The 20772-nt window shown below is 40.2% G+C and overlaps 1 protein-coding gene across 8 annotated transcripts in view; it reads right to left on the bottom strand.

Annotated features, from left to right (window-relative positions):
• Window positions 1-18612: 18612 nt before the first annotated feature.
• LOC101170860 (neprilysin) overlaps window positions 18613-20772 on the bottom strand; it is a 62421-nt gene continuing 60261 nt past the window's right edge. For all 8 annotated transcript variants that reach the window (XM_078929430.1, XM_078929429.1, XM_023961640.2 and 5 more), the window contains one exon: window positions 18613-20640. In XM_078929430.1, the coding sequence (XP_078785556.1) occupies window positions 20541-20640 (100 nt within the window). In that variant the 3' untranslated portion in view covers window positions 18613-20540. The remainder of the gene's footprint in view (window positions 20641-20772) is intronic.

Below are 20772 nucleotides of genomic sequence, written 5' to 3'. Positions count from 1 at the left end.
TTCAAGTGCTCATCCAATTACACAATGAGTGTCCTCTCCTCCTGTCCTCTGGAGCTTCCTGTGCTCTCTTCTGTGGAGACCACCTGATCTCTCTCCTTTCTGCATCTCTCCTGTATCCATTGGTGATTGTTAAGAGGTCCCCCATAATAACGGTTTCTCTCTGTGTCCCATGTGTGCGCTCACTCTAAGGCATCAAGCAGGTTTTGCCGTTTTATTGCTTATTTGTTTGTGCAATCCTGCAAACCTACAAAACAATGTTTACGAGAATTTTAGTCGGTGAAAATTCAATATGATTTCTTTACACATGTTTGTAAGTTATTGATGTAATACTCAAAAGTGCATTGAGGCATATGAAGAGCACTAGAGGTTTTTGCCATCAATCAAGGTCCTATTAGATGTGCCTACAGCATTATACAGAAACAAATACTATTCAATTTCTTTCTTAAAAAAAAAATCTAACTTTAAACGCAATGTACAAATCAAATTAAAGGGAGTTTTACAGGTTGGAAATGTAAGCTAACATAACAAACAATACTAGAAGATGTCCCTAAAGTTTGTGTATCTAATTAATTATTAAAATGTTGTCCTACTTTTCCCCTTATGAAGCACCCCACTTTTTCCTTGTTCCATTTACTGTTTTTTTCAGTTTTATTGACTCTGAAAGCAAAGAAAGTTCAAATAAAGTCTATTATGATCCCTTTAGTAGTGGTATCTTTGATGTAAAACCATCTGGGGCTTTACTTTTTATTTATCTTTTTTAGAGCTAAAATGATCAAATTTTAAAAAGCACCAAAAAGTAACTATTTTTTTTAGATTAATTGAATGAACATGAATTACCCACTTAGAATATTTTACAACATTTAAACAGAAACTTATCACAGTAGATTAATTTTAAATGACACTGACTTCTGTTTCTTTTTTTCTTTTTCACAAACTAAACATCTCAGTACAAACCGACTTCTTCATGGGCCACATTTCCAGAGTTTTATGTGTCTTGAAATCCACAAAGTCGAAAAAAGAAATTTCAAAGTTTATCAACTTTTTCTATCTTTCACCCAGATCATATGTATTCACAACAACATTGCAGTTACCAAGCAAAAAATATTCAAGCTGAGAAAACACCACTGTCTATCATCCATGCATCCATTTACCAAACTCCCTTAAACCTTTTTTTGGGGGTTACAGGATTGCTGGAGCCTGTCCCAGGGTATTTATACCTGGATGCAGTGACCCCAGCTGATGTTTTATTTGTAAAGAAACAGTACTTCATGTTGCATAGCTTTTTAAATAAACTCATCGTGCTTAATTTGCAACATTGCTGCTTAAAGTGAAAAAAGTGTGCGTGCATCTGTGTTAGTCAGACAGGTACAGTTTAAACATTATTCTGCATCTTACTACAATGTATAGATTTCAGACTGTGACATACATTTACAAATCTCCCCCAACTGTTTGGTATTCGTGGTGCTGAAAAACAGTTCGATGATGAAAAGACAAACCAACGTTCTTCCCTATTATGCTAACTTCGATACGACAAGTCCCACCATGGGAACACCGTGGATGTAATTAATTTGGAGACTATCATGTAGGCTTTCCAAAGATCAATTCTAAAATCCAGCATGTCAACAAGATGTTGAGAAATTCAGTTAACTGAATAGGCATTACAACTAACACAAAAAACTAATGAAATTCTAAGCAATTACTTCAATATTAAAATGTACACAGGGAATATTATGCATATGCTTCAGTGCCTTCTTATAGTTCATAACTTTAAGCTAATGAACTAAGGCCATTTAAAAGCCAAAACCCCCACGATTCTAAACAAACCAGTATAATTACTGAAGGGCAAAAACTCTGATATTTTGGGAAAAAACACAAGTTTAGGGGACAATTTGAATGCTTGAATAAATGATAATGATTTGATTAATTTTAAAAGTGATGCTGTGGGGCAGCGGTTGACCTCTGATCCCAAGATCGCAGGTTCCAGTCTTGCCCATATGTTGAAGTTTCCTTGGGCAAGACACTGAACCCCACATTGACCCTGGTGGAAGGTTGGCGCCAGTGTTAAGTGTGATTGGATGAATGGGACTGTTACTGTATAACGCTACACAAGTATACCCAATTTACAATTTAGCAGTTCATCAGAAATTCATCACTGAGTTGTGGGTGGGACTGTTGGTGCAGAATAAGTCTTTCCGGGGTTCCCATTATCCCTTTTTTTACACTTTTCCATCAGCTTACAACCCCAACCGTACATTATCAGTGCAACAAAAACGGCAATCAATAATGGAGCTATCCAGCGGTACAGTTTTGAGCCAAATGCTAGCTCAGACTGGGACACCGAAGACATTAATGGATTTAATGGTCTGCAAGTGGATGTATCAGAATGGAGCGGAGCAAGGAGCTTGTGGCCCACCGATTGTAGCACCTACGTCACTGCAACAAGCTTTTTCAAACTGCATTTTTTTCTTTGTCTGCTCCTGATTCACAGCAATTTGATTAAATAAATACTCAGAGACAAATTTTAAGCTTATAAGCTTCTTAATAAATGTCCTCTATCATGAAAAAATGACACAAGAACACGTTTAAAACACCAGAAACACTATTTTCTTATGAGTGAGTCTTTAAATGTCAGGAACATTAAAAACCAGCGCCATCAGAACTTTAAATGTTCCAATAGTAAAGCAAAAAAAATGACAACATGGTTTCATTGGCATTTTACAGTTTCCATACATATCTGTATCCCTATTGTATGTTTACTTTTAACGTATGGTAAATGGTAAATGGCTAATACTTAAATAGCATTTTTCTACCTTCTTCGAAGACCCAAAGCACTTTACAGTCAAAGGCTCATTCACACACACATTCACACACTGATGGCGGCTCAGTGGGGTTCAGTGTCTTGCCCAAGGACACTACAACACATGGGCGGGTAAGGCGGGAATCGAACCTGCAGTCATAAAAAGGATGTCCTGCACAGAAAACTGAACAATTGAGTCTGGCTGTGATGTGATCCAGTAGCCTGTTTGATCCCCATTTGCTGTTCTTTCCATCTTACCTCACCTTTGATGGATTGACAGACTTGTTATCCTTCAAAATGAAGCCATACATTTGGTGAGAAAACAATTATCAAGTTTGCCAGGGTGTTAAACATGAAAGGGTAACTAAACAGGAAGCTCATCTAAAGCTAAAAACCTGGCACATGTTTGTGCGTGAAGTTTTTTGTATTTTGGTGGATTTGAAAACTTTAGGAGATTATCAGATTTGTTCCCTTCCTGAAATAAAAATATTTGTTTCAGCTTGTTTTAACAAAGGCAGAACATCGAACATCATCTCATGCAGTTTGATAATGAGAGAGGAGGGAAGCAAGAGGTTCAAGAGATATGTTTACATTAATTATTAAGCTCTAAAACAATGAAAAACCAGTGCCGAAGTAAAATTACATTAAATAAGGATTACGTGGCCTTTAATTGAATGATAAGGCCACTTTAAGGTATATAATTAAGTTAGACAAGACACATTTTAATTTCATCCAGATGTGTACTTGTGGGATTTGACACCCTGTTCCATCATTGCTTCTATGCTCTTCAATGAACTTTGAACTTCACAGAACTTTGAAAATCTGTTGTTGAGGACAATCTCTACCGTGAATTCTTCTGAATTTGCAAATCCGCCCAATTTAGCCTTTAACCTTCACATATAATTCTGATCCAAATTCTTTTGGATGTGTTGTTAGTTCAACTGCAGCTCCAACACAATGGAAATTCCTCCAGCCAGCAACATCATTTTTTTTTGTCCTCTTGCGGTGTGCATGCGTTTGCTTAGGTCTTTGATTTTCTTTGTCTGACTGGAAATAATGTGGGGAGGAAAATTGAATTTTTCTACCTCCTTTCTCCTCTCCAACAACAAAAGCAAAGGAAAAACTACTTGGTATGTTTTGACATTATTTTTATTAGATACATAATGTTAGACTTTTTGGCAGGCCCATTAAAATGGAAATTTTGAAATGAAACTGATGAATAAGTAACACAAAAAAATACCACATTGAAGATGATGCAAAGTTCTGATGAAAGCACACTCAGTGCAAATGCATTCACTCGTACTATGAATTATTCAGTCGAATGACCAAATATCTGAAACATTTTGAATTGGTTACAAAGGTTATGCTGTAAACTGAACCATTTTGTTCTTTTCACAGCTTGTTTTTTTTTTCAGTTGAAATGCAGCTTTGGGCCCTGAATCTAAGAGCAGGTATATTCTGATTAAATACCTTGAATAATACAAGCGCAACCAAATTTACGCCTGATGCTTGCTGTCTGCTAATTAGCTTGTTTTGTTGGGAGGGACGAAGCATCCACTCGATGAACAGGTGGGGGAGATGTGTTAAACAGAATGACTGGGGTAATGAATTGTTCTGCACCTTAAAGTAAAATGATTACACCTTTGTGAACACCGGAAGCCCACAGGAAAAAAAAAAAAAAAGGACAAAAAAAACCAGCCAGTCACTGTGAAACAGTGGGGGACAAAAGAAGATAAAACAAAACAAAAGCAGCTGTTTTCTGGGGAACTACTTATTTGCTCAAAGACGTGCAGTCAAATAACCTGCCAAACCAAATTTTGTAAATATACAGACAGTATAGTATTTTTCGGTAATGTAATGGTATTTTTTACCATTACATTATGATTGCATGATTTGTGTTTTCTTTAGGTTAGTTGAATGAATGAATGAATGAATGAATGAATGAAAACTTTATTAATCCCAACGAGGAGAAACTCAGTTCCAGTATATCTCGATGAAGAAGGTCAGATAAACAGCAACACAGGATACACACACATCTCGAGAGGTTACTGAGGTCAATGCAGCCGAGCACCTAAGATGACCTGCGCCGGCGCACCTTTGTATAGCATGTAGATGGACCACGATGAGGGCCGGGGTTGGGTTTGGCTGTAGTTAAATTATGCATTGAATTCTGTAACCTATTTTGTTTTAGAAATCCAAACTGCATCCACTGCTGTCTGGTACAAACATTCTCTTAAAAGATTAAATTACTTTGCCCTCCTTTACAGCATAAAATGCACTTCTTGAGCAACTTGAAAGATTCACAGTCATAACATTGCTGTTTCTATGGGTTATAGGCATTGCAGGAGACGAACTTACACATTTCACCAAGTGAATGCTGTGATAACCCTTCTCTGAGCTCCTGGACCAGCCCCTATAAGACCAGATGGGCCTACAACTATCTGAAGTAAATGCCAAATTGAAATGAGATACTTTCAAGGAGGTAAGCAACTATTGCAAAGTAATACATAAAAATAGAGCAAATGTTTCATTTGACACATCAGACCAAGCACCCCTCCCAAAAAAAAATGTAAACCATTTTAAATCAACCTAATCAAAATGGTCTAGATAGAGCTCAACTTAGTTTTTACTTTCTGAAGAGAAAACTGTAAAGCTTTTCTGGTCCTCTTTCGTCTTGTCATGCAGCGGATTACTCCAGCTTGTCCCTCTTCTTTGGCTCTGCAAAACTGACAGTAATGCTATGACAGTTCTAATACTGGAGTTGTTCAGCTGAAACCAGACAGCTGCTGTCAAGATGAACAAGAACTAATAATGCAAGATTGCATGCAAGTGGAGTATGAGATTGAAAATGTGTTAGATTTTTATGACTTCAACAAGAAAGACAGCGGGAATAGATGCCGTACAACACATTTGACTTTACTGTCATCACAGCCAAATTTTACATTTCTCTTTTCGCGTTAGGGTTAGCTTTCTCTATTGATTATGTTTTATACCAAAACAGTTTTCAAAGACTCAAATGCCATTTGTGTTTTAATCAGTTTTCTTCCTCTGTCACATTTGTCAATTTAGTTTCCCAAAATGTTGGTGCAGTTGACCATTTTTTAAGTTTAAATTATATTCCAGGCAGAAATGTCTTTCCAGCATCTCTTATTTGATCCAAGGACTATTGGTAGCTAGCCTCGAAGCTTCCCTTTCTTCACTACCACCTGGCTGCTCACTGTCTACCTGGCTTGCTCATCTCAGCTGATTCCTCAATAAATCTTTCACCGTGGTTCTTAAGTCAGCAAAGGCGGCATGGTCTCTGCCAGCTTCTTATTTTGAAAGTCTTACTGCTGAGTCTTTCCTTTGACCTGATTTGCAGACTACTGTAACAGATACAAGATATTGGACTTCATTGCTCGAAAGAAAGAGAGGGACCTAAATAGTGAATGAATTGCATTTTATGTGGTCCTTTTACTTCTCCTGTCACAATCACTCCACACTTAATGGGTTTTCTGCATTTTCCAATTTAGCCCACAAAGTTTTTTATTCAAGAAGCACACACCACATGACAGGCAGAGCTGAGTGTATAGCCCAAGGGCAAATCAACATGTAGCCTGTGCCTTTGATGGAGCTGTAATATGTCTTCAGACTGATTGAACACATTTCTATGACACTTTGGTAACATGGTGTGACATGACTCACACACACACACACACACACACACACACACACACACAACAGTCATTTTATTAAGTACACTTTGCTAGTTCCTGGTTGGACTTTCTTTTGCCGTCAGAACGACCTTTATCCTTTTGTTGCATATGTTCAACAAGGTACTGGAAACATTCCTTAGAGTTTGGTCCATATTTACAAAAGAGGATTAGGACCATGGAGAAAGAAAAAAGAACTGCAAAGAAAATTCCAACTATAATCTCAGAATTCTGACTATAATCCTAGAATTTTGACTTTTTTCTCAGAATTATAAAACTACATATGCAAGTGAGTCACTTCCTTCTTCCTTCTGCAACGTCTTAGCCATCAAGCAGGAGTGACACCAACTCAAACAATGTCCTTGAGCTTTTTTTTTGTGTGCTTGAGGCTCAAAAATCACGTAGTCACACCTATTTGCTAATCCTAATATTAATAAATCCTAAAAGATAACAAAAATATCTCAAGCATTTTGTTGCCCATGCTAATTGTTGCATGTATGAAGTTCTTTGTGCTTTTTGTCACAATTCTGTTTAAAAACAAATCACTAAATCATGCAAATTTTACACAAATATATTAAACTTGTATTCTATGGATTTTTTGAAAAGTATTTGAAACCCGCATGCACTTTATTTTTTTGTTTTTTGATTCACTTTGTGTGTGTCATTCTTTAATCTATTTTTCTGTTTTTTTTCGGACCAACAATAAATTGATTTGAGGCAGCAGTTGGTCCCTCAAGCTTGATTCTGGACACCTTTGGTATTAAAACAAAAGAAAAAGTTTTTAGGCTTTATTTAAGATTAGCATTGGCAATTATTCTACTGCAATTTTGCAGTGTTACTTTATTGATTTAAACAGTTTTGAGTTAAGGTGCAAGAAAAAAAACGAACATAAGTTTATCTTAGCTGTTTAAAAGACAAATGTGTGTCATTCCGGCTTTTTCTTAAACAGAGGAAATATATTTCGAGTTGGCAGAATTATTGTCACAGCCTCTGTGAATGCTTAATGGAAAGTAATTACAGTAATAGAGTATAGAATAACTGCAAACCCTCCCCTTAAATTGTTCAATTTTCCATTACAGCTGTTATTAATGGATGCATCGCCACCACCACAGTAAACCACATCTGGACTGACACACCTCTACTCTGACTAGCTATACTGTGGCCAACCTCCACAGACACCCTCAACATGTCAAAGCACATAGCACAGCTCAATTTCATATTTGAAACCCAAATGATTAGAACTTGGTAGCTGGTCTATTGTGTTGTGCTTGGTTGAATGGTTAAAAAAACTTTTTTTTAAGGAATACATATTTATGCTGTTCCTTGATACAAATGTTTCAGTCAGTGTTTAAATTTGAGCACAAAAATCAAATGGCTCCAGTCAGCATGACACAGAAGGTTATTAGCTGGCATTACTTAAATCCTGTAGCAGAAATACTGTCAACTGTAAAAAGTGTTTTGAAGTCTCCATTTAATAACATGGAATTAGTTTTTCTGTCTGCTGCTGTAGATTGTGCCACATCCATTTCTTATTACGCAAGAGGTGTAAGCAGTATAATCCTGCCCCGTCCGTATAAAACCTGCACGTTTAGTGTTCTGCTCAACATGTGCACCAGACGCACACTTCAGTTCCACGACCTAATGAGGCCGAGATGGAAACTTCCAGCACTGCAGCTTTATAATAGTTAGCAGAAACACATGTGACTATGCTTTGAAACACATCCTCAAGGACAATGAATCCACACACAAGCATTCGGCATTGTACACACCTACTGTATGCCCTTTAATACATGTGCACTCCCTCATGAGTTCTGTCTCATTAAGATATACATGAAATCTGTCTAAAACCTTATAAACCCACCCTGGATTGATTTCTGCCCTCAAGGAAATTAATATTTAGATTTTCCACACAGGCCTCACAGTGAGTCAGCCAAAATTCAATCCATTCTCTCTTTGTATATCTAACTGTTTGGTATAGTCGCTTCCATGTTTGCACTAGTTGGTTAGAAATATGTTACAAAGCTGAATATTTTAAGCTAAAGACTTACAACTTTAGCATTAAAGAGAAGGTGTATAACCTTAAAGACAAATTATGAGGCTGTGTTTGTGTTGTAATGCTGGTATAGGTAGTAGTAAGAATACTTCTTTAATGCTATTGCTGTAAAGATAGCCCTTGAACAGGAGGCAGTTTACTTTTTTTTAAGAAATCCTGAAGAGGTGAGTAAAAACTTTTTTTTCTTTTTCTTCTTTTAACCTCTACACTGACTCATTGGGAATTCACGTTAATTACAACAGCAGCCGAAGGCCATTTGCAGTTACTGTATTTTATAAGGACAAATAAATGCAGACTGAGAACTACAGAGGGTTTCCCCCTCAGTTTAACACAGAAACGCACCATTGAATATAGTTTTGTATTCCTTTCAATTCTTCCTAGCTTGTGATAGTGAATGCACCCACAATGTGTTACTATGCAATCGACATAATTACTATACTTATGCGTAATTTGGCATAATCAGAAAAGTGTTGGGCTGACACCTTCAGTCTAGTGGACGTCAGAGATGACAATGCATATTTACTGTTTCCATTCTTCTCTACCTTCAGTGTAATTTCAAATTGTGATTTAATAAAACTTTCTTTGTGTACAGTGGTGGTCTTCAATCCTGGTCCCTAAGGTCTACCATCCTTCTAGTTTACCCTGCCTGCTGTTTGGCTAATTCAGGTGATGCCTTTTTTTTTAAACACCATCCAGCAGAAAGAAAGCAGCTGTATCAGAACAACCACCGAACAAGCTGCAATAGAGGATGTTTATGGTAACAATGGATACAAGCATTTTTACATGTTAGAGTATATTATTGAGTTTAATAAATTAAATCTTAATTGTTTGGGCAAAATGGGAAGGAAATATGCAAGTCCCAGAGCATCATCCTTGTGGTGAAGCATGGCAGTGGCAGTAGCATGTCTAGGTTAATTATTGCTAAACATTAAGGTTGTTTATACATAATGAAAAATGTTACAGTTTGAATTTAAATATGTCTTCCCCAGACTCTAGGTCAGGGATGCTCATTATATTTATCGCGATCGACCAGTCGATCACAAGGGACATGTGGGTAGATCGCAGGCCATCAAAGATAAATAAAAATGTAAAAATATACTTTGCAAAATACACGGCAGAAAATAATCACCATAAATTACTTCACTTGACTGCCATGCAGATAAATTGACATGCCAATCGAACATTGTCTGAGATGTATGTCAGTGCACAAGCGTGTTTAACTGCACTGAGCTCTCAGTGTAGTGCTGAGGCCCGTGCCTGCCCGCGCATCTCCTCAATTGGAAGCGGGTCCAAGACGCCACTTCTGACCCAGCCGTTTTCTCACGCCACCTGCTGCTGGGTCCTGCGGTTCCCGTCCGGGGGGATCCAAGCCCTCTCAGGCAGTAGTGTTGTCGTGAAGCATGCTGTCATGCACTAATAGCAGAGCATGAAACACGTCTGTCGCTGCTTTCTGTTTTCATAATAACACGCCTTCTCTATTCTAATTATGTATTACCATGACAATAATAATACCCACGACAAAGCTTTCTCCCCACAAAGATATGCGTACATTTACTGTGTAGTTTTTCAGTTATTAGTACAGAGTACAGAGGTAGTTTTTTCTGAAGATATAAAACAAGTTGTCAACTTTGAGGTTAAAAAAGTTATTTTGGTGCATATTTCTAGGCCATAACCTACTAGTAATAATCTACTTTTTCTACATGTCCTGCACTGAATACAAAGGGACTATATAATTATATTTACAAGAAAGCTTATGACTGAAAGCCCCACACATGTTTCACTGAATGCTTGGAGCTTTAAAACATCAACGGGACTCTAAGAGCCTTCATAGGAAACTCCATGAAGCTATGGAAAACCACACTTGAAGCCAATGGATATACGGATATACAAAGGTGATGCTCTGTCCCCACTGCTGTTCTGCATAGGTCTGAACCCCCTCAGTCAAATAATCAACAAGACTGGCTATGGATACCGACTCAGAAATGGTTCCAAAATCAGTCACCTCCTCTACATGGATGACATCAAGCTATATGCTAAAAGCAAGTGTGACATTGGCTCCCTGATCCACACCACCAGGATCTACAGTACTGACATTGGGATGTCATTCGGGCTCGAGAAATGCAGCCGGATGGTGACAAAGAGAGGCAAGGTAGTCCACACAGTAGGGGTCTCACTCCCAGAAGAAACAATAGCAGACATTGAGGACAGTTACAAGTACCCTGGAATTCCACAGGCAAATGGCAACCTGGAGCAGGCAACAAGGAAAGCTGCAACAGCCAAATACCTCCAACGGGTAAGGCAAGTCCTGAGAAGCCAGCTCAATGGCAAAAACAATACCCGGGCAATATACAGCTACACAATGCTAGTTATCAGATACCCTGGAGGAATAATAAGATAGCCAAAGAAAAAGATACAGACCACGGATTTTAAGACACGGAAGCTCCTCACCATGCATGGAGGGTTCCATCCCAAATCCAGGACCCTGAGACTGTATGCTAGCCGCAAGGAAGGAGGCAGAGGACTAGTGAGCGTGGAAGCCACTATCCAGGATGAAACATCCAAGATGCATGAATACATCAAGCTCAAGGCCCCAACTGACTGTGTGCTCAGTGAATGTCTCAGGCAATGGAGAGCAGAGGATGCAGTGCTGGAGGACAAACCCCTGCATGGGACGTACCACCGGACCATAACTGAAGTGGCTGATATCAAGAAGTCCTACCAATGACTAGAAAGAGCTGGCCTACAGGACAGCACTGAAACACTCATCCTGGCAGCTCAGGAACAAGCCCTGAGCACCAGAGCGATAGAGGCTCAGATCTACCACACCAGACAAGACCCAAGGTGTAGTCTGTGCAAAGAGGCGCCTGAAACAATCCAGCACATAACTGCAGGGTGTAAGATGCTGGCAGGGAAAGCATACATGGACCGCCACAATCAAGTGGCTGGAATAATATACAGGAACATGTGTGCAGAAAATGGACTGGAAACCCCAAGGTCAAAATGGGAAACACCCCTGAAGGTGGTAGAAAATGAGAGAGCAAAGATCCTGTGGGACTTCTAGATCCAGACTGATAGGATGGTAATGGAAAACCAACCAGACATTGTAGTGGTGGATAAAGAACAGAGGAAAGCCGTTGTGGTGGATGTAGCAGTGCCAAGTGATGGGAACATCAGGAAGAAGGAACATGAGAAACTGGAGAAATACCAGGGACTCAGAGAAGAACTGGAGAAAGCCTGGAAAGTGAAGGTGACAGTGGTGCCTGTGGTAATTAGAGCACGAGGGGCAGTTACCCCCAAGATGGAGGAGTGGCTACAACAGATACCTGAAAAGACGTCAGACCTCTCAGTCCAGAAAAGCACAGTGCTAAGATACTGCGCAGGACCCTCAAGCTCCCAGGCCTCTGGTAGAGGACCCGAGCTTGGGGTAGGAAACCACTTGCGGAAGGGTGAGAGGTGGATTTTATATATATAAAAATGTCTGTATATATATATATATATATAGGTAGATCTAGATAGATATATAGGTAGATATAGCTTGCCGTCTCAAGTAGCTCATGGCAAAAAAGTGTGGGCACCTCTGCTCTAGGTTAATCAAGGGAACTGTTCATAATTTGATTTTTGTGCACACCTTTAAACATGCCCAGTGTGAAGAGGGTAGTTCACAAATCATGGACGACAGTCCATAGTTTCACCTCATACAGTTTTTTTTCTTGAGGAAAGCTCAAAGCAGATTTGGGATGACTCCATCTTTGATCTAAACTTTTGATTAAAAAAAAAAGCTATTTCTAATCTTAACAGACACCAAAATATAAAAGTAAAGTCTGTAAAATGTATTCAAGGAAACAATGAAATTAATCTCTGCTTTTATTATGACACATCACTAATTTAAGTTGAAAGGTGAGCCAACACACCTTCAGGAATAAGATAAATTTCAATTTTTTTACTTCTAAAAGACATGAAAAAAGGAAATGTTGAATTTCCATGAATCACATTTTTACCTTATCGTGAAGTCTCCTTTTAAGTGCTGATTGATCAATTTTATTAGAAGATGCTTTGATGCCTGGGTAAATGACAGAGTAAAAGTAAGAGAATGAATATATATATACATCCCAACATAAACACACACACATGCACACACACACTCTCTCAAACACACATACACGCACACACATTTTGCAAGGAAGGTGGGACCTAGGACCATCTGTCCCCTGCCTCTTCCCTGGTGGGGGGTACGGGCCCCTTTGCAACGGCGGCTGTGTCCCCGGGGTGCTGGCTTCCTGGGCCCGGCGGTGCTCTCTCCGCGCGGTGGGGGGGTTCACATTACATCTGAGCCGGGGGTGTTCGTGTCCCTGGGGGGTGGGTTCTGGTCCTTGCTCCTGAGTGCTGGGCCCCGCCAAATTTCCAACTGTGGCCGAGCCTGGTCGGGCCATATTTACAACACCCCTTGTGGGCCTTCTTTTTTCCCCGGGGTTCCCCCCTCCTGGGCGGGGGCGGCGGGCCCCTGCCTCGCTCCTCCCTGGACCAACCGTCGGCCGGGCGGATGGCTGCCTGGAGTGCGGAGTGGGTCTCCCTTGGGGGGTCCTGGCTCGTACCTGGGGTTGGGGCGGGGGGATGCCCGGAACTCCTGGGTGGTGGTGGGGTGCTCGTCTGGGGCTGTGGGCGTCCTTCTCCGGTGGGGCCCTGCGTTGGGTTCTCCCGGCGCGGCGGGGGGGCTGCTCTCCTGGTTGGGCTGGGGCGGCGCCCTCTTTCCCTCCGTGCCTCCCTGCTCTCTGGCTCTGGGGGCCTTGCGGCGGCCCTGCTGGCCCCGGCCTGGGTGGCGGGCTTGGTCGCCCGGGCGGCGGTTGTTCCCTGCCGGTTCCCGTGTGGCGTTGGGGGGATTCCGGCTGCCGCTGCTGGTGCGGTGGGGGTCTTGGGGTGGGGATGGCTGGGCACTCTCCCTCCTTCTTTTCACGTTCCACCATCCATTTTAGAAGAACATAAACACTCACCTGAGCACAGGTGTTAGCTCAACAGACTGATTGACTGAAATATTTCACACTAGTTGGTTTTAAGGCATAAGTATGCATGTGAACACTATCTGTTTTGTGTACATGTCGACAGGTGGACATTTTTTGCAACTAACAGGTGTGTTTATAACATTTGAGTGTGTGTGTGGACAGGCTCCGCCCTTTTTTTTTTTTTTTTTTTTTTTTTTTTTTTACATTTAAACCTTACCATAATGATTAACAACCAGTAAACTTGTTGCTTTATGCTGCTTCATGGTCTTATCCCCCTTCCCCTCCTATTATCACCCCCTACCCCCCCTCTCTCTAACGTCCCTCTCTCTTCTTCCCCTCTTTCCTTTTCCGTCCGGTCCAACACCAAAGATTTTCAGACATGTTTGAAATTAATAAAGTTTGGCCTCAATTACAAAAGGGGTTTATTCAGACATACCTTTGGTTTGTCTGAAGATTAATAACCCCTCTTGTTAAAGAAAAATATGTCCAACCCAAGAGGCCCTCAGCTCTCATCTGACTGCCCAGCTGTTGGACAGGACAAGTTAAAAGAAGAAAAAAAAAAAGTAAGAGAATGAGCACTTCACAATAAGAGCTCCTCACAAATCAAGTTGCACAATGCCCACCTAGTGTTGACCAGTGTAATTTCCATCTGCACATGTGGCAACTTTGTACCCATGATTTATGCTCCTCTTGCACAATTCTGTGACCCTTTACGCCACTGCAAGCTCTGCCACACACTCACAGGCATTCCAGTGACTGCTTATCACCCGTCCAACCACACTTAAATACACACACACAGACCACTCAACCCACTGTGAAGGGTCACCCAAAAGGCACACGAAAAAAAGCTGAGTTGTTTCAAGACTGGGGGGCAACTGAGGGAGGAAAGATTCTTTATTTAGTGGAAAAAAAACAAAGAAACTTTTAGCATTGGGGGACTTTTAAAACGCTTTCATGTAGTTTTGAGGTTTTACAAAGCAGAGGTACCAGCTAATTTTTTCTTTTTGGCAAAAAAAAAAAATGTGTAGTCGATTTCAAGTCATGGTTCTCAGGGTTAGGTTTAGCTTCATGTCTTGCTTGGTCACTGCAGGATAAAACCTCAGCGGTCTTTAGCGTCCAAAGTGAAAAACACACTGTTGAGCATCCCGGGAACTTGCTGATGGTGTTGTAACTTTAGCTGTGATAGTAACCAACATAGCTGCCAATGACAGGGAAGGTGAGACCACGAGGAAAGTGGGTGGTGTGAACCTTCAGTTGCCGGCCAAGGTGCTCCCAGCCAGTGCGAGCAGACAGAGGGAAGCTTAGGACTCAGCAATGACAAATATTAGAGCGAAAATAAATAAATGAATTTTAGAGGGTTCAAAAGGTGATTACACATCAACCCTTCCTGAATTTTCTGAAGATTTTGGACTGTCAATAATAGGCAGAGGAGAAAAAAACAAGACTTAAGGATTTGTTAAGTCCTCAAGGCTAAGCAGTTTGACTTTGGTGGCATTCAGTGGAATTTGGAGTACACTCCAAAAATGCAAATAGTTGTCCCAATGAATGATAGGTATGTACCCACACTGGGATTGCTTACTTGTGACAATGTGACGCCAACCGCTAATTGGTTGGAAATGTATACATTGTGGTTGAAATAGAAAAGCAGCTAAAAATGATGAAATAAACAGAACAAAGGTCAAAATTTCCCAGCTTTCCTTTTGTTTATTTGCACAATCGTGTGCTGGCCTTTGCTCCTGCTGTCAAGGTATTTTTTATGTTTAGTTTCAAAGTTTAGTTGTTTTTTTTGGTGGTTCAAGAAAATTATTTTACTTTTTGTAAGTTTCTCTTTTCTGTGCATGGGGAGAAAGAGGTAATTTTCCGGAAAAACTTGAAGAAATTATAATCCAAAGAGCGGGTGCAGCTATGCAATGTACAAATCTTACATTTCACCTTATACTAGATTTTGAATTTTTAAGAGGGGGACTTATATATATATATATATAAACTCACCAAGAGAATGCCAAGAGTGTGCAAAGCAGCAATCAAATAAAAAGGTGGCTACTATGAAAAACCTATCTGACATATTTTCATTTGTTTCACACTTTTTTTGTATGTACATAATTCCACGTGCTAATTCACAGTTTTGATGCCCCTCGGTGTGACTCTACAATTTTCATAATCATGACAATAAAGAAAATCTTTGAATGTGAAGGTGTGTCCAAACCTTTGGTCTGTACTATATATAGCTCTACATATAAATATATATATAACTTTATTTCATTAATTACTATACTCCAGTCAGATTTGCACATATGTCAGTAAAAAAAGAAAAAATTAAGACTTTATCTACATTACCCTACCTTAAGAAATATCAGACTACAGTTAGTTCTAAAAAATAATGCTGCAGAACCCTGTTCTGAAATTGAAAAACTGTTAAAGTAGGATGCCAACAAAAAGGATCCAAACATTATCTGTGCTAAGAAACTCGGCATGCATTAAAGTTCTCGGCTGGCAATATTTTTCATTTTTTATGTGCCAAGAGGTGCCACCAAAGACCTTGTAATTTTTTTTATTATGTAAACCAAGGTTTTCATGAAGCAGGGCAAAAGTCAGTTTCAAGATGAAAAAAATCTTGATGAAGAAGAATGTGACTTTAAACAATTGGTTAAGGAATTCAAAGTTGTTGTTTTTTTTTTTTTTTTTTAACTTGTTCTGTCCAACAGCTGAGCAAACAGATAAGAGCTGAAAGGCTTTTGTTTTGGACAGGTTTTACCATCACAAAAAGAGGTTATAGAACTTTAGAAGCCAGAGTGTAGATTTGTATAAACTCCTTTTTGTTGAATTATTTTTTTATTTATTTGTTACATTTAGTGTGTGTGGGGAGGGAGACGGAAAGAATGTGAGGGGGGGTTGGAAGAGAATAAAAGAAAGGTGAAAAAGTGGGAGATACAAGCACTGATTTGAATAAGTTATTAATTTAAGCTGTAACAATCATACCAGATCTGCTGGAAAGACAAATATTACATGTGACACGAAGATGAGCGGAAAATATCTGTCCATCAATACACTGTGGGTTAGGAGGAGGGATGAAGCAGACAGGGAGCAGTGTGGCAGTGTGCACGTGCACGTGGGGGTGGAGATACATGCATGCTGCCGAAGTGAACCGTGTGTTCATAAGGGGAACCAGATCCTACCCAGCCAGACAAGCCAGACCAGGAGAGGGGAGGAGAGCCCCCCGGGCCAGGAGCCCCCCCAGAACCCATGAGCCGCCCACCACCCGGCCCGTCTCCGCAAGCCAGCCCCGGCACGCGACCTGAGCAACCCAGAGATCGCCACGCACCCACAGCCACCCCCCATAACCCTCCACACTAAAGCCCCCCCCCTCGGCCATATTATCTGAGCCCCCCTCCCCAACCCTCTCGGTGCCCTCCCCTCTCTGTGATGGGGAGGGAAAGCCCCAGAGGGTCCCAGCGGGCCAGCCCCCAGGTCCGTCCCACCCATGCACTCACGCACACATACTCACAATCTTCTGGTTACCCCCCCGCAGCCACGCAGTAACAGCCCCCCCGGCCAACCGACCCCCAGCGCCGTATGCCCGACCATCACCGCAGCCGACAGGATACCCACAAGCCTGGCCGCCCTAAGAGGACCAGGCGGGTGAAGACCGGCCGCCCCTCCCCGAATTCAAAGTTTATGTAGCAGTTAATACACACTTTAGACACTGCTGCTTCTATTCTAGCTCGTTAGATTTTCTATACACAGCCAATAAAACAGTGTAAAACATTCATACAATATGTGACGTCGTCATTTGGAGCTTGATCCACCAAAATAATCATACATTATTATATACAATGTTAATCAAATTGATGGTTAAGATCATTTGCCTCACAGAAAAAAAACCCTCAAAAGCTTTTTTTCCATTGTCCTCAAAATATATGTTTACTTTGGATAAAAACAATGACACAGGCACAATTTTATTGAGATAGAGTTATTTGTTTCAAGAATTTCTATCCATTTTTTCATCTTCTCATCTGGAGATGGGTCAGCAGTCTTAGCAGTGATGCTAAAACTGTGTATATGACATTCCCTGAGTTTGTTTTTTTTCACAATATCTCAAATTTATTGTTAGTCTCCTCCACTTGGTGTAGGAGATCTTCACCTACACAGAAAGGGCAGCCACCTTATGTTTGTCAAGAGCCATGGCCTTGCGAATTGTCATTCCAACCACTTCCCACTTAACCCCCCACCACCACCACCATACACACCTACCCATATTAACAATTCTGGTATGATGAGGCCAACAGAATTTTATTCTGATTTTGGACCTAAAATCATGAACAAAACCGCTGACAAAGGGCATCCCAGCTCAAATCCAACACACACTGAAACAGAGTCAACTTATGGTCAGCAACTCAAACCAAACTCCTTACTGGTTGTAAAAACTGGAAGGCCTTTACTTATACCAATTTAGGCTACCTTCAACACACCAGCAAAAAGGGAAACGTTTACTCTAAATGTGGTAAAACCAAGTGGAATGGAGGCAAATATGCTGCTTTACGGTGCTCTGTGTGCTGTGTCACATGTACTGCGGTCTACTGCTGGAGGAAGAAAAAAGAATAAAATAAAAAAGAGACATGATTTAGGTCTGGAACAAGACTGCGACTACCTCCACCCAAGGATAAAGACTTACTAATATTTCCCAAATATTCCATTCTCATCAGCAGTAATAAGTTGCGTCATTGTAACGTTCATACCAAAGGCACATAAAGGCATTGCTAAAAATGCAAAATTTCCAAAAAGAAAAATATATTGTTGCAAATTTGATTCTTTTCAAATTGGTTGTTTCTGTTCTCCATCTTTCACAGAAAGACTGCTGTAGCTTCATCAAGGTGACCTTGGTCCACCAAGAAAAACTAACTCTCACTGGTGCACATAAATGACTGTCACATTGGGTCTTGGACTGAGAGGAGACTTCACCAGTTTATAGACTCTTTGATAGACGTTTACACCTGGAAAGGACCAGACAAGGATACGGGAGAACAAGATTCACTCTTTTATGATCACAAAAGTCAGATATTTGCACAAAATATGTAAATCTGTCAACTGATATTAAAGATTTATTGGAAATTAAACAAGTTTAGGATGATCAGTTATAAAGTATTAAAATACAGGCAACTGAGGTATTTCTGTATTTAAACAACTGAAGCTGAACACAGCGCGAGAAAATTAAAAGAAGAGTACAGGAGACAAACAAAAGCTTTCATAAGACCAGTGTAACCAAGACTCTGTAAAGACTGGACAAGAATGGTGTTAATTGAAGTAGTAATGTGATCACTGCACAAAATTTATTGCACAAATCTTTATATTAAAGGCATTTTTTTTCCATTTTTAACCAAAGCATGACAGCCTGAAAATAAAGCCAGAGATTGCTGGATCCACTGCCTTGATACAATCTTTAAAACAATGCATTGTAGAAAGAAAAAAAAGTTGACATTCAATGATCAGTTAATTTGTAATTTCATTTTAGATATTACATTTAAAAAAGATATGTATTTTGGGTATTAAGCGATGGATGGAGATAAAATGTTTTACTTGCCTTTAGTGGCTTAGACCTGAAAAAAAGCAGCTCTGTAAACTAAGAGTTACATTCAAAATGATGGCTGTTGAAACAACTGTCAAATGCACTTATTTTTACGTCTGTTAATTAGTAAACTACAAATTAAACGTCTCCTGTCATCATTAGGTTGCTAAGCAACTAGCAGGTACTGATTGAAGTCAGTGATCCAAGCAGTAACTCAAAGTGACTTTAAGCTACCTCCTGCTGAATCGGCCTATAACCTCTTGTTTTGGTCCTAATTAAATATAAACGATGTGTGGTAATTATTCAGTTTAATTGGTGTTTTTAGGCATCTTATTTTGGAGAGCCAGCTGAGCACTTCCTGCTGTGTTCCTAGCCTTAGCTAGCTCCCAGCTGGCTGACACAGACTGGTGTTGTGATGGTTATATGGTTATGTAACAAGCACAAAAAAAAAATCATTCCAAACTACTTAAACATTAATAAAGTTCCTTTGTTCTTAGACCGACATCCCAAAATTCACACAGGCTGTAACACAACTGTAAGGCATACGAATTAGCTTGACAAAAGTAGGCAGTGATAAATGATTTACAAAGACTGGAACATATAAAACATTCACATAGGAACACAACTTCATCCAAAAGGATAAAGAAAAACAAGGCTCTGAAAACTGTAGATTGTCATTTTGGTGATTCATGACCAGCTGTCATCTTAAAGGCAAAAACTTCATTTTGGTTAATTATCGTCATTCTGCTACTGAACAGCAGCCAACTGTCAACTGCAATAGTCATTACCTCAACCGTTGTATCACACACTGAAATAACTGCTGAAACACTATACTTGTCTGTTCAAATAAAATTGAGTTTTTTGTAGATTATTCTGGTTCTATAAAGAAAGAACATTGCAAGAACACATACTGTATCTGCATGTTAATAGAGGCTGAAAGCAGCTGAGGTTTAGAGAGTTGAACAGCTTAGTCCCACATACAATGCAGCGGTTCGGCAGTGTTGCATGTGTGAGTGGGTGTGTATTCATATGCCAGTGGGCTGATAACAGTTTTTTTGTCTGCCACTTTTGCCAACCGCTTGTAGAGCTTTTTCACTGGGTCATACTCGTGTCTGCATTTGAAACCACAGTGGCAAGATGATTACTTAAGACTGTAAGAGGGGGGGGGGGGGGGGGGAATTGATTGAATCCAGTCATCAAGAGAATAATTGAGGCTATTTTTAATAAACTATTATCAGTTTGAAAGAAAAGGAAAAACAGTGCTTCATCCACCAAGAAGGTACAGTCTGCTATTGTCTTTAGATGATGCGTACTGCAGTGTCAGTCCACCAGCCATAGTCCATCCAGTACAGGGCTAATTGCTGCTTCCACCACACTGAAATACTTGAGTGCTCCAACAGTCAGGAGGGAGGGACACCCCATCCCAGAGATCCTTAGATCACCACACACGGCAGACATTGTCAGGGATCATGTAGCTGCTTTTGTTACAGCTGAACGCTTTGGCAAATTCTGGGAAATTCTGTAGGGAGCCTAGTACCCTGAAAAACAAGCACACAATGTTGCAGTTTAACTCAGATGTTCATATGAGGCATATTCTTTGAACGGTTTTATTAAAAATGTTACAATAATTTGTTTCCCATCGTTTATCAGCCCTACAGCTTAAGGTAAAG

Source organism: Oryzias latipes, chromosome 13 (assembly GCF_053564925.1).
Source record: "Oryzias latipes strain Hd-rR chromosome 13, Olatipes_Hd-rR_3.1".
Lineage (NCBI taxonomy): Eukaryota > Metazoa > Chordata > Actinopteri > Beloniformes > Adrianichthyidae > Oryzias > Oryzias latipes.
This window is presented reverse-complemented; position numbering and strand designations above follow the sequence as displayed.